This window comes from Thermoascus crustaceus (assembly GCF_041956765.1).
Source record: "Thermoascus crustaceus strain CBS 181.67 unplaced genomic scaffold VTN00scaffold_2, whole genome shotgun sequence".
NCBI classification, from domain to species: Eukaryota; Fungi; Ascomycota; class Eurotiomycetes; order Eurotiales; family Thermoascaceae; genus Thermoascus; species Thermoascus crustaceus.
Window position 1 is genome coordinate 670,619 of NW_027192528.1, and position 11,938 is coordinate 682,556.

Here is an 11,938-nt window from a genome sequence, read left to right on the forward strand (position 1 = left end):
TGAGGAACTGGAACCTAAACCCTAATAGTTCTCTGGTCGGTTCAGTGCCGCGTACGGCATGAGTTTCATGGTATAGTTGTCGGATTGCTGATTAGCCACTTCGATCCCTTTCGGGGGATCGAGTTGGTGAAAGGCGTCCGATGCCCAGAGCCTGTCACAGGGCACTAAAAGACGGTTTACTATGCGTCTTCAAGTCCCAAAAGGGACACGCGTCGGTTTACCAAAGCTGGGCAATAACTCTGATCACTATGGGATGCTAGGTCTGTGCATGCAAGTTGAGAGGCATATGAGAGAGAGCAGGTGAAACACGCCGGGCGCCTCTGTGTGGGAGGTTGCCTTTGGGAGCTTTCAACGCCATTCAGGTCAATTGTTTCGAAAAGACGCTTTGGAGCCTTGGACCCAAGGCCGGCTTTGCAACTCCAACCGCTAAAGGTGATCTCTCCGTCACTACACGAACATTGCCACGTTGAACACAACAATTGCCTATCGTCTACGATAGCCGCCTACGAACAGTCACGAAATTCAAGATGCGGTGGGATCCACTCGTCGGAATCAATTCCTTCTGTTTCTAGTGCCCAGGCGCTATTTATAGAAGGGTTGTAGCGAGGTCCCTACCTTCGCATTTTGAAGGACGTGGCTCGTTGACTGGTAGTCTTAGCGAAATGCCGTCAACTCTTTGGCTTGTTGTCACGTTCCGGTCGCGGCTCTGTTTGCTTGTAGTGCGAAGTGCTTCATTCTTGATGCGGCTTAACAGTCGGCCTCCTCGGCTCTTACGTCTTGGTCTCTTGACAACTGGCTGCTGTCCCGTGCGTGTTTCCAACTTCGAGGAACCTGGGCTACTCGTCCCTGCTCTCCAACTCATTCTCTCGATGGATACGTCTTCATGACGGAAGCTTGCCTGCTTGCCTCGAGGCGCGGCAACAGCCTTAAAGTCTCGAGCTTCGCTAAGAAGGTCCCGATCAGCCATGTTAACCGTCTCTTTGCAAGTTCAGCTTGCAAATCGATTGATGGGCGCCGACACCGGTGTCTGTGGGCTTGCTCACAGTCATCCCTCCCTTCGGGGAGAAGGAAGCGGTTTTTGAGGATGTTCTTTGTCCGCTTCACAAATGCCCTCCTTTTTCAAGCACGTCATGCGTTTGATAGGGAGAGGAAATAAAAACTAGTCCCTGAGGATACTGTATTACAAACGAGAGAGGCATATTTCCCGTCGCTCGAAAGGGCTTTGGGGTCTGGAGCTCGAGAGGCTGGCCTGGTATGGTGCTGGAAACCGCGTTTGAATTACGGAGATCTTGGGAGATGGGGTGCCTAATCAAGTGGTTAGACTGGCTTTGTGAGGAAGCCATTGAAGAGTTGCTATCTTTGGCTATCAAGCGCACGAGGACACGGTCGGCCACGATCACCGCGTTTCTCAAGCTATTGCCATCGTCTGTCCGTTTCGAGTTCCGTGTCCGACCGATCTCAGCAAGCATACCCTATTCTGTGGAGCCCTATCGTCTTTATCTCCATGAGCTGCAATTATCTGAATCGAGGCTTGACCTGCGGCTTTCCCCGCTCGTCTTACGATATCCATGTTTGCCTCGCTGGTTCGATGATTCTCATGTCAAACACCCGGTCGAAATGTTAGGTTGGGCATCGGATCGCCAGAATGGGACCTCTCATGAGTGAGGATCAAAGCTTAGGCTTGTCTGTGATGGTGGTCTGCTGCCTTGTCTCTTTTCGACAGAGGTTTGCTTGATATGCCATCGTCGTTCGAGTGAAGGTTTGGATATGACACTATAGGGGAAAGCACTTAAGCTCCTGGTGATGAGGATGATTCGTCCGCTCTGTGAGAAGGGGTAACTGTGGGATGTGTGTGCTGCGAGATTGCTGGAGATACGGATATGAGAACGGTCCTAGCGGATGGTATCAGCAGAGAAACTGCCGTTCCCTCTTATGAGGGAACGGCCCCTTTTTTTTCTTATAAGTCTCCCCACCCGCCAGTGATTTTGCCGTAGCTAACTACCTCTCCGTGTCAGGGAACAACCCCCGACATGACAAAGGAGGACGACAGTTGGCGGAAGGCTCCGCCGGGACTGGGCAGTTGGCAGAAAGGTCCATCAGGGTTGAACAGTTGATGGTGTGCTCCGCTACGGATGGACAGTTGGCGGGAGGATCTGGCGGGAAGGACTTGGCGGAGAAAGGGGCGGAAGGGAGCAGGCGGAAAGGCCCGCCCAGAGGAAAGTGGGAGGTTATTCTGGTGGTAAATGCGATACGTACCCTCACAGGCAGCGGACCGTATGAATGTAGGTAGGTACAAGAGCTCTGGGTGTGCGGGTTGATTGGCTGTTCGTATATGGAATTGAGATGTCTGGAGAACATTCTGAGTTGCTGAGTAGTAATAATGAAGGTTAAACTGTTTGCATGATGCCGAACTTCAGAAGTTATGTATCCGCGCCATGGCTTCAGCGGACCTGGCCAATTGGACTTGCCCACCAGGCTGCCCCACGACATTGTATAACGGCCTTTAGGCGCTTTGTTCTGTAGCCTATCTGATGAAATGATTTGACCTCCTTAACACTCCAGGGAAGTCTCTTTCGAGGATCATTGGTCAATGGTCAGCTGTCGGAATAGTCAATGGCCATGGTGCATTTGCTGTGTGGGTTTAAAAGGGCATGTTAGTTGGAATAGTGACCGGAAGATAATGGATGTCTCTACTTTCTTAACCATGCCGTCTCTGCGAATCAACTCAGTGTTAATTTGATAAATGGCTTCTGTTGTAAACCGTACTCTTGCTTGAAAACAGAATTGACTAGGTAGTCGCCACGGCCCTGTTACATTCCTTGCACAGGCTCTTGGGAATGCTCTTGCCTATGAGTTGTTGAATGCTCGTTTCTTGTTCCTGTTCTTTCCATCGTTTGTCTCGCAGAAAAGGAAGCCAGCGACTCCTCCATGGTGTCAATTTAAATTCTCTCGTTTCTCTCAACATGGACTATTCTTCCATCCATCTTACAACACCATTCATTTACTCGTACGGCACACTTCAACCAGCACATTCGCTTATGGTCTATCCTTCAGTTTCATCTGCGTCTCGGTATACATCCCAGCCAAGATGTACCTACGTGGCGGTCTACTCTTCTCCAGCCTTGGACTTGTATCGCTTATTTCTCGCAGCTCAGCCGAGCAGTCCAACCCGCAAACTCCCGCCATCGACGGTCGATGTGGTCCTGGAATCGGAGCGTGTGCAGAAGGCCTCTGCTGTTCGCCTGCAGGTAAATACAAATCTGTCTTGCGTTTTGAGCGAACTTTCCTCCGCTTACAGATGTTTTCCAGGCTTCTGCGGCACAACACCAGATCATTGTCGGTCTCCGGATTGCCTGCTCGATTACAGTAGCGCCTGCGATGCCCATAGAACTCCACAAGGTTCACCAACTATTAACGTCGTTCGGCCACACAACGGAAAGGTTCCATATGCTCGGAGTCCCATCTTCTCGTGCACCGTGCCAAAGACAATCGCTCTGACCTATGATGACGGCCCGAACCGCTTCACAAGTGACCTTCTCGATATCCTAGATAGATACAATGCCAAGGCAACATTCTTCATCACTGGTGTCAATTCTGGAAAGGGTCAAATTGACGATTTCACTTTGCCTTGGGGTCCATTAATCCAGCGTATGCACAGAAGTGGTCATCAGATCGCCAGTCATACTTGGTCCCATCAGGACCTCAGCAGGATCTCGAAGCCACAGCGTCGTGATCAGATGCTCAAGAATGAAGCTGCCCTTCGTAACATCCTTGGTGGCTTTCCGACATATATGCGCCCGCCTTATTCGAGCTGCTCTGTCGAATCGGGTTGCGTCGATGACATGGATGAGCTTGGCTACCACATTACATACTTCAATCTCGACACTGATGACTACAATAACGACCATCCGGATTTCATTCAGCGGTCTAAAGATATCGTCGACAGGGCCCTTGCGATGGGGGACCCTCCTGGCAGACCGTTATTGACGATAGCCCACGACATACACAGCCAGAGCGTCTATAATCTGACAGAATACATTCTCCAAAAGGCATATGCTGCAGGTTACCGCGCAGTTACCGTTGGTGAATGTATGGACGACCCTCGAGACTTTTGGTATCGTTGGGACTACAGTGTTGCTGCTCCTAATTTCGGCGGCAACAATATAGTGGCACTAAACCCCGCTGTAAAGCCCATTCCCAAACCTGGTACTTGACTTATGAATTCCTGGTCCTGTGGCAATGCTACTCAGCACTGCTCTTGATAGCGATTTGACACTGTTGTTCGCCCAACTGTGTACGTCCTAAGTCCTTTTGATTAAGTTATAATGCTCCAACTGACTCGCGTACATGCAATGGCTCCAGCTTCAGCCCTTCTTGCAGCGTGAATGCCTGCAGCGGTATATAAGTCGTTGGATAGGCGCCAGCCACTATCGGATTTGTCTCTAGACATAGTTCTCCAGATTCTTTCGAGTATGGCAAGAGATGGAAAGTGGGCTCAAAACCTGACGCAAGTGGTGATAACCGGAAGAGAACTGTCTACTAGGATATGGAGCTGGTTTCAGGACAGCTTTGGGCCGATTGTTGATAGAATGAGTACCTTCCATCCTGCAACTTACTGTATCCTTCATCTCCATCCGTGCTTGATTTAGTACAAGAAAGCGGATTTTGTGTCATGAAGGCTGATAGTAACAAATCAATAAGATGCAGTATGGTTTCTAGGCAAGCATGATACCATGTTATTATCCATCCCTCATGTGACCCTATCCCAATCCCGCTATCTTCCTCCCATTCACTTCACGGCGGATACCACCCCCCTCTACCTTCACTCTCCTCCCGCCCTCACTTCCCCCAGGCAACCACCGGCACACTCCCCTAACCTCCCTTCTAGGCTGTATTTCACTCAGTATTTCCCTCACCCATTACCCAATCCGCGTCGGGTGGTCTAGTGGGCTGAGGCACTAGTTCCTCCTCAATCAGGGGTCCGTACCTGGGTGCGAACCACCTGAAAAACGTCGTGGGTTCAATCCATGCGCGTTCCTTGGCATTCTTTCTCCTTTATATTTATTATTTTTTATGGTAGTTTTCTCTAGGATGCATTTGTGCCTCAGGGGTGTGAGAGCTCTCTGTCACTTCTATAGAAGGTCAGGTAAGCCCTGGGGGTACTGGAAGTTCTCAGGACTCCAGGCTCAGAATTCTCCCTAGATAGAGTCCTAGTAGTAACAGCTGCTGGGGCGTCTCCCGTGAGGCTATACAGTTAGCTAGATTCATGACTATTCAACAACTCTACCTACCTAACCTATTGCTGCACCGATTCTCTTGGCTGCCGCGTTCATCAAAAAGACATTAGCTCAAACCAACAAAGTTAAATAATCAGGAAAATCCACAATTCAAGACCTCACTTACATCCTCAACCCAAAACCACCCCCTCTCCCCACCATTCTCCTTCGCCGCCTCAAGCATATCACCTTCATCCTTTGGTTTCGGACCGCACAGCTGCCTCCCATACGCCCAGTATGTCACCATTCCCGGCTCAACCTGCAGTTCGCCGGAACAGTACTTCTCCAGAACTGCCTTGGCGTTGATCCGGAAGGGTGAGTCTTCGGGAATCAATGCTGATTGTGATGAGAGGAAGGATTTGAGAGACTGGATCCGTTTGTACACGGTTTTGGGAGGTTTGGGGGTTCGTTTTCTGAGATGTGGCTGTCGCCGTGTACAGGGTAAGTCGTGAGTAGAGGAGTGCGTCAGTTTGTCTCATTTTTCCCCTTCGTTCTTTGAAGAAGGGACGGTGGGACGGAATAATAAGAAAAGAGTAACTTACAGAGATGTTTCCCGTAATTCGAGCGGCCGGTCGAGTTGTCGCTGGTATGTTTCGGCTCTGGCGGAGCCGGATTCTATTTTCCTGCGGAGGGCGGTGATGTAGGCGTCTACGTCGCTTTTCGCCATCCAAGCACTGGTGCTAGGGACGTAGTTAGGTAGACTGCGGATGGACAAACTATGGTTTTCTTTTCTACATCCACAGGCGGCTTCTTTCTTTCTGACTTACGCTGGAAATCCGTCATGCTCGAGATTTGGGAGTGATGGATAAATAAATGGAGTAGTACTGGTAAAAGAAGCAGGGACAGCGACAGGGACTGTACTGGAAGGTTCAGAAGGAGGAGCAGGAGCACGGGGGTTACCAGAGGGAGCTGAATACGATCGAGTGCGAATCGGTAGTGTGCGAGGCGATTCCTCCTGTCGAGACATTGCTTAACTACCTAACCTAAGAACAAAGTGTAAACCCTGACAAATCTATTACACGGAGATGCCAGGCATAGATATTAACAAAATATGGGCCAAGAAATTGTCTGAGATCAGCAGATTTGTGGAGGAGGGGTTCGCGGGAATAAATAGATAGGATGTGAGTTCGGCTGGGGATTGGATCCATGGTTAACTGTAGATACTACCTAAGGTATATACGCTTCCGTCTTTCTGGCGATCCAGATAGGCCCGTAGTCAGTATAAGCTGTTTTAATGGCTGGTTTCAAGAGGTTATATGGTTTAAATATCGCTCGGCATATTGGCGCATGATGCTATGAGATCGGTTATGCCTCTAGTATTTCATTATATAGCTACCTAAGTATATATATATATCTACGTCATACGGACAGATTAAATGTCATTCGCTCTTGTAATGGCAATGTGACCGTTATAAGGTAGTCATATAACGGTTCATCAGGCGCATAGACTCCCAGTAAGGTATATTTTGTACATAAGTTGATAGTTTTCAAAGGGGTATAAATAATTCACGCTGCTCTTTCCTCTAACCCGACTGTGTAAAGGCAATCAAAGATTCTCTTTTCCACTGCAGACCTTACGGAAGCAAAATGTCCCAGAATTTTATAGGATATCCTTTTTTTTCCTCACTTCCTAACCACTTTCAACAGCGGTGCGATCCTGGCCTTGCGACTCAAGCCCACGCGGAATGGGACCTTGCTTGTCGTTGAAATCGGGCTATGTTTCGTCGGTCCTTTTGTGGTGCCTGTAACATCTTTGGGCGTGGAAAGGTCGTTTTCCGAGACCTCTTTCTGTTTCTTTGGCGTTTCGAGTGCCGCGTTCGGGTCTCGCTTTTCAGGTGAGCTGGGGTATCTGTTTTCGTCCTCGTTCGCGGTGTCTGTTTTGAGATCTTGATCATTGGTAGTCTGGTTGTCATTGGTCATTGTTAGGTTGGCGTTCGTCGAGACGTCCTGAAGTGCAGTTGAGGTGTCTTTCGATTGAGATGTTTCGTCCTTGTTCTGCAGTTGCTGAGGACCACCTTCAGCTGGTTGTTCTGCATTGGCCAGCTCTGCGGTCTTCTTTCTCTTCCGCCCACGCTTCTTGGGTCCAGGAACAGGTTCGCCAACTTGGGATGGAGCTGCTGGGTCCGTAGGTGTGGCATTTTTCTTTCGCTCAGCAGCTTCAGTCATAGAAGGCTTGGTCTCCACTGTCTCAATATTCTTCTCCGAGCCAGATTCCTTAATATCAGGGACTTCCACGTTGACAGCTGCAGAGGTACTGACTTCATCCTTAAACACGACATTATCTGGTTTTTCGTCAACCCATATTACATCATCTTCAATATCTGATTCATAAGATTTCTTCAAGATGACAGAGGTCGTCTTTCCTCGTTTCAGCTTCTTTTTCTTAGTTTCTTTTTGAGGGTTCTCCATCGATTCCGAAGGCATGTCTTCCTCAACAGGCTGAGCTCGTGAGCGGCTTGGTCGGGGTATATACTGCTCCTTCGGGAGCCCTATGTCCATCTCCTCGGAATCAGGAGACGGGTCGAGTTCAGATCGTTCCGTCTCTTGGGGAACTAAATTGTTGTTTGATTCTTTATCGGCATTGACGTCATTCGATTCTGCCGGTACCGGAACCGCCTGGTCGGTTTGCGCACCAGCCGCAACATCATCGTTGTGTGAGTTAGACACAGTAGGTTCTGATCCTTCGCTATGGCCTCTGTTCACTTCCGATTTTCGAGGCCGCCCTCGCCCACGTTTAGTTGGCTGGGTTTGCAGAGTCGCCGATGCAGGTCCATCAGCGTTGAGTTCATCCGGCTCATCTCCAGCAATCTCTTCTGGCGCAACCTGCTTCTTCCTACGGCCGCGCTTCTTCTTCTCCACTGGAACTTCAATGGGGGCAGAAAGCGAAAGCTTGTCACAGGCACTCTTTTCAGATTGCTGCAGGATGTCCCTGGCTGGAAGTTCGCTTTTTGTTCTCTTCACCTGCGGTGAGATTAAAGAGGAAGATGGTTCCGTATCATGAGGCGAATCCAATAATATCTGCATAGATTTTGACCGACCTGGAGTCTGCCGTGGAGCAGTTGATTGCTTCCCGCTTGGATCGCGCGCTGGAGAAGGGATTGATATAGTACTCATCTCCGTATTGTCCCTGATAGAAGACTCGAAGAAGTTATATGACGTATTTGCGGCCGTCCCATTATGGGATGTCACAAAAGTATCTCCATGTACATGATGAGTAGATCCGTCGTTGAGGGGCACGTTGGTGGTCTCAGCATATTCCGAATAATCACGTATGCCTTCAGCTCTGTGGCTTTCCTCCTGGAGCAGGATCGTCGGCTTTGGTACTTCCCCAGACTGGTAGCTCAGTGACGTTCTCGATCGCTTTATCCGATTTCCCGAACGTTCTTCTCCATCGATTCCTCTATCGTCCAGCTCAGACATGGTCTGACTGCGCTTGTTGCTTTTCGCCAATGGAGATCCCGAAGGGGCTGAATTTGTATTCTCGCCAGTGGGAGGGAGCTGGAGGTCATCGTAGGTAAAATTGTCATCCACCAACTGTCTCTGGGCACGGCTAATCTCACTCATCATGGTACCTATGGAAGTACAACATCAGTAACTACCTCCCCAGATGAAGTAATTGACGTAGTCATGAAATCCCAATTGATGGCACTCACCCACAGATTCACCCCCGATCTCCGCGGGGATCCATCTCTCCTCCCTCCTCTGTTGCGACGAAGATAACTCTTGAGCTCCTCTTTCATGGGATGGCGATTGGAGGAAGATATCAAAGTTTATTGTTGCAAACGGGGAACCTGACTGTGCTTGTGGTAATGGTTCTAATTCCGCGTCATATCGCTGCTCTCCATTGACTGTCCCAGCGTTGCTCTCTGCGAGCGACGAGTGCCGCACACTGGACTGGTCCTGTAGCGGGTCGATGGACGTCGCATCGTCCTCATCATCAGAGTCCTGGATCACTCGGTCTGGAGGCATTCCTAACGGATGAGACGGTATCTAGACGATCTAATATCGATAGTTTGCGGGGGATGGACTCTGTTCATCGACTCGGACGCGTCGTGGAACCACTAAACCCGATGCCACGTGATGATAAGATAACAAACAAGCAGACTGGTGGGATATCCCCATCTCAAAGCCCTTGGAGAAAATGACGTTCCTCTCAGCTAAAAGGCGATGACCCATATAGCACGTCGTGTTTAGACGATCTTTGGCCATTGAGTTTCAGGCTTTGTCTTTTCTTCTTAGAATTGTTCAAGTCTGTTTCCTTCATTGCCGATATTAGGTATTTGCAGCCTTTTAGCTATTAATCAATTGAAGATACGAGGCGGTACTCTCAAGTTAAGGATTATACCACTGTTATAAATTTCTTCGTACGTCAATTTAACAACCTGATCAGCGCTGGTATAGAGGACCATACCAAAAATCTTTCACGTGTTGTTCTAAGTCACCGGAGGTTGCCAACAACATATTTCCAGAAACTTAAAACGAGTTCCGAGAACTCCATTAGCTTTTCCAATTCCTTAAATAGGATTCAGGTTTTTGGAGGTAGTAGGTTTCCCCATAAATTTGTGGCACAATGCTATCTAACAGTTTGTGTGTGCGATTAGATATCTTAGGAAGTACATACCCGTTATCATCTGAAATCAGCCTCACGGTTGATTGAATACGAGAAAAGCTGTAGAGACATGCTTTACTATTCTTTTTACGTCTCTGCATCCGGAACCCCGTGGAAAGGATCTGGATATGCAGACCATACGGGATGGCCGGATTCAGAACATAGTTCATCCACCATTTCGGTTCGCAACCTTAGCCCTATACGATATCTATGCAAAGGAAATTAGCCTCTGCCACTACAGCCAATATAAAAAAGCCTGACAGGTATCTGACTTTTCTCAGCTGAGGTCATGATTGCATCTCAGCTGTTTCAAAAAAAAAACCTCGATGCAAGGTCATAAACTGCTCGAACCCTCTCTTTATCTCGCATCCCACTTCAATTCTGCGGACGGCCTCGTTGAGAACACCAAATATGAACATGAGACCAGGAATATACTGCTTTCTCTTCCACCTTTTTATTGGATGCGCCTTTTCAGAGGGTGCCCCACTTAATACCTCATCCCTAAGAGGATGTACTGCGGCCCTAAACGGTGCTTTAACGGGTTCCCAACCCATTGACTTCTACTTCAGCGGCGTCGTTCGACGGCACTACATCGCAGCTGAGGAGATCACTTGGGACTACGCCCCGACTGGCTTTGACAACTGGCTTGGTGTCCCACTCAATCTCTCTCCCCGGGCACAGGCCGCAAACTATACGGAATTCGGGACGAAGTGGCAGAAAGCCGTGTACAGAGGGTATACAGACTCCAACTTCACGACACTGGCACCACAGCCCCCATGGCATGGAATCCAAGGTCCCACGATCCGAGCAGAAGTCGGCGACATGATCGAGATCCTTTTCGTCAACCGGCTGACGGACAACTTCGCCACCCTCCACTCCAAGGGGCTAGCATATGACAAGCAGAACGAAGGCACGACCTATCCCAACAACACGGCGCCCAGACAGGAATCACCCTTCGGGGTCCACGACGCCGTGCCCCCCGGCGGCTGCGCCGTCTACAAGCTCTTTGTCAACGAGGGTAACGCTCCGCCTCCGGGCGAGCCCTCGATCCTGCGCGGGTACCAATCCTTCGTGAGCCCGGAGGAGGACATGAACAGCGGCCTCCTCGGACCGCAGATCATCTACCAGCGGGGGATGATGAACGCGACCATGGCGACCCACCGCGAATTCGTCTTCCAGTTCATGGGCTACGACGAGTCGAACGCGTTCATGTCCGAGATCAATGCCAAGGCGCATCATGTCAATTCCACCAGCACGGGTCCGTCCATCGATGACATCTCGGGCCATTTCAACGGAAACTTCTCCATCTGGCATCCGCAGATAACAAATCTGCTCTCGTCCGGTGGGATGGACATGGCACCGACGTTCTACACCATCAACGGGTTTGTGTTTGCCAATAATCCGATCTTCCACATGTGTCTCAACGACAAGGTCATCTGGTATGTGTACGCGCATGGATCCGAGAGTCATGTGTTCCACATGCACGGGAACAATTTTAATTATCTGGGCGTGAATTATGCAACGATAAGTAAGTCACAAACAAAGGAAACAATATTCCCAGTACAGTATACATAAATATAAGTCTCCAAAACTAACAAAAAACAAAAGGCGTCAACGACGGCGAAATGCTCACTCTGCGCATGGACGCCGTGGATGCCGGTCTCTGGCAGGTGATCTGTATGGTCTCGGACCATCTATCCAAGGGCATGGTTGGCTTTTACCAGATCCATCAGGGGGACTGTCCCCTGCCTCCCCTGATGGCGCTTAATAGTACATCTGCTGCTAATAATACCTCCTCCAGAGGATTCAGGAGACACAGGTAGGTAGGTATGTTAGCGAAAAAAAAAATCATTATTATCATTTTTCTTTTTCCCTGAAGGAACGTTGAAACCTTACTAGGTTCTTTATTTAATTCCGGAGGACTTTCTCAGAAATGGTCGGCATTTTTACTCATGAATTGATTTTTACACTGGTCTCGTTATATACAGAGGAAGCAAAAGAGTAATTAACATTAAAAAAGACGAACTAGGATCGTGTCCAATGAATCTCTTAA

At 49.2% G+C, this 11,938-nt stretch overlaps 4 protein-coding genes across 4 annotated transcripts; 2 read left to right on the top strand and 2 right to left on the bottom strand.

Moving 5' to 3' along the window:
• Positions 1 to 2,963: 2,963 nt before the first annotated feature.
• Positions 2,964 to 4,214, top strand: VTN00DRAFT_3760 (uncharacterized protein; the record flags this gene model as incomplete). The annotated part of the gene is made up of 1 exon (XM_069430113.1): positions 2,964 to 4,214. The coding sequence occupies one exon, from the start codon at positions 2,964 to 2,966 to the stop codon at positions 4,212 to 4,214; it is 1,251 nt and encodes a 416-aa protein (XP_069289281.1).
• Positions 4,215 to 5,296: 1,082 nt separating this feature from the next.
• Positions 5,297 to 6,243, bottom strand: VTN00DRAFT_3761 (uncharacterized protein; the record flags this gene model as incomplete). The annotated part of the gene is made up of 4 exons (XM_069430114.1): positions 5,297 to 5,320; positions 5,404 to 5,689; positions 5,819 to 5,956; positions 6,044 to 6,243. The coding sequence occupies 4 exons, from the start codon at positions 6,241 to 6,243 to the stop codon at positions 5,297 to 5,299; spliced, it is 648 nt and encodes a 215-aa protein (XP_069289282.1).
• A 656-nt stretch (positions 6,244 to 6,899) lies between these two features.
• Positions 6,900 to 9,245, bottom strand: VTN00DRAFT_3762 (uncharacterized protein; the record flags this gene model as incomplete). Its single annotated transcript, XM_069430115.1, has 2 exons — positions 6,900 to 8,848; positions 8,930 to 9,245. The coding sequence occupies 2 exons, from the start codon at positions 9,243 to 9,245 to the stop codon at positions 6,900 to 6,902; spliced, it is 2,265 nt and encodes a 754-aa protein (XP_069289283.1).
• Positions 9,246 to 10,296: 1,051 nt separating this feature from the next.
• VTN00DRAFT_3763 (uncharacterized protein) lies at positions 10,297 to 11,708 on the top strand (the record flags this gene model as incomplete). The annotated part of the gene is made up of 2 exons (XM_069430116.1): positions 10,297 to 11,413; positions 11,494 to 11,708. 2 exons carry the CDS (start codon positions 10,297 to 10,299, stop codon positions 11,706 to 11,708), a joined length of 1,332 nt encoding a protein of 443 aa, XP_069289284.1.
• Between the last annotated feature and the right edge of the window lie 230 nt (positions 11,709 to 11,938).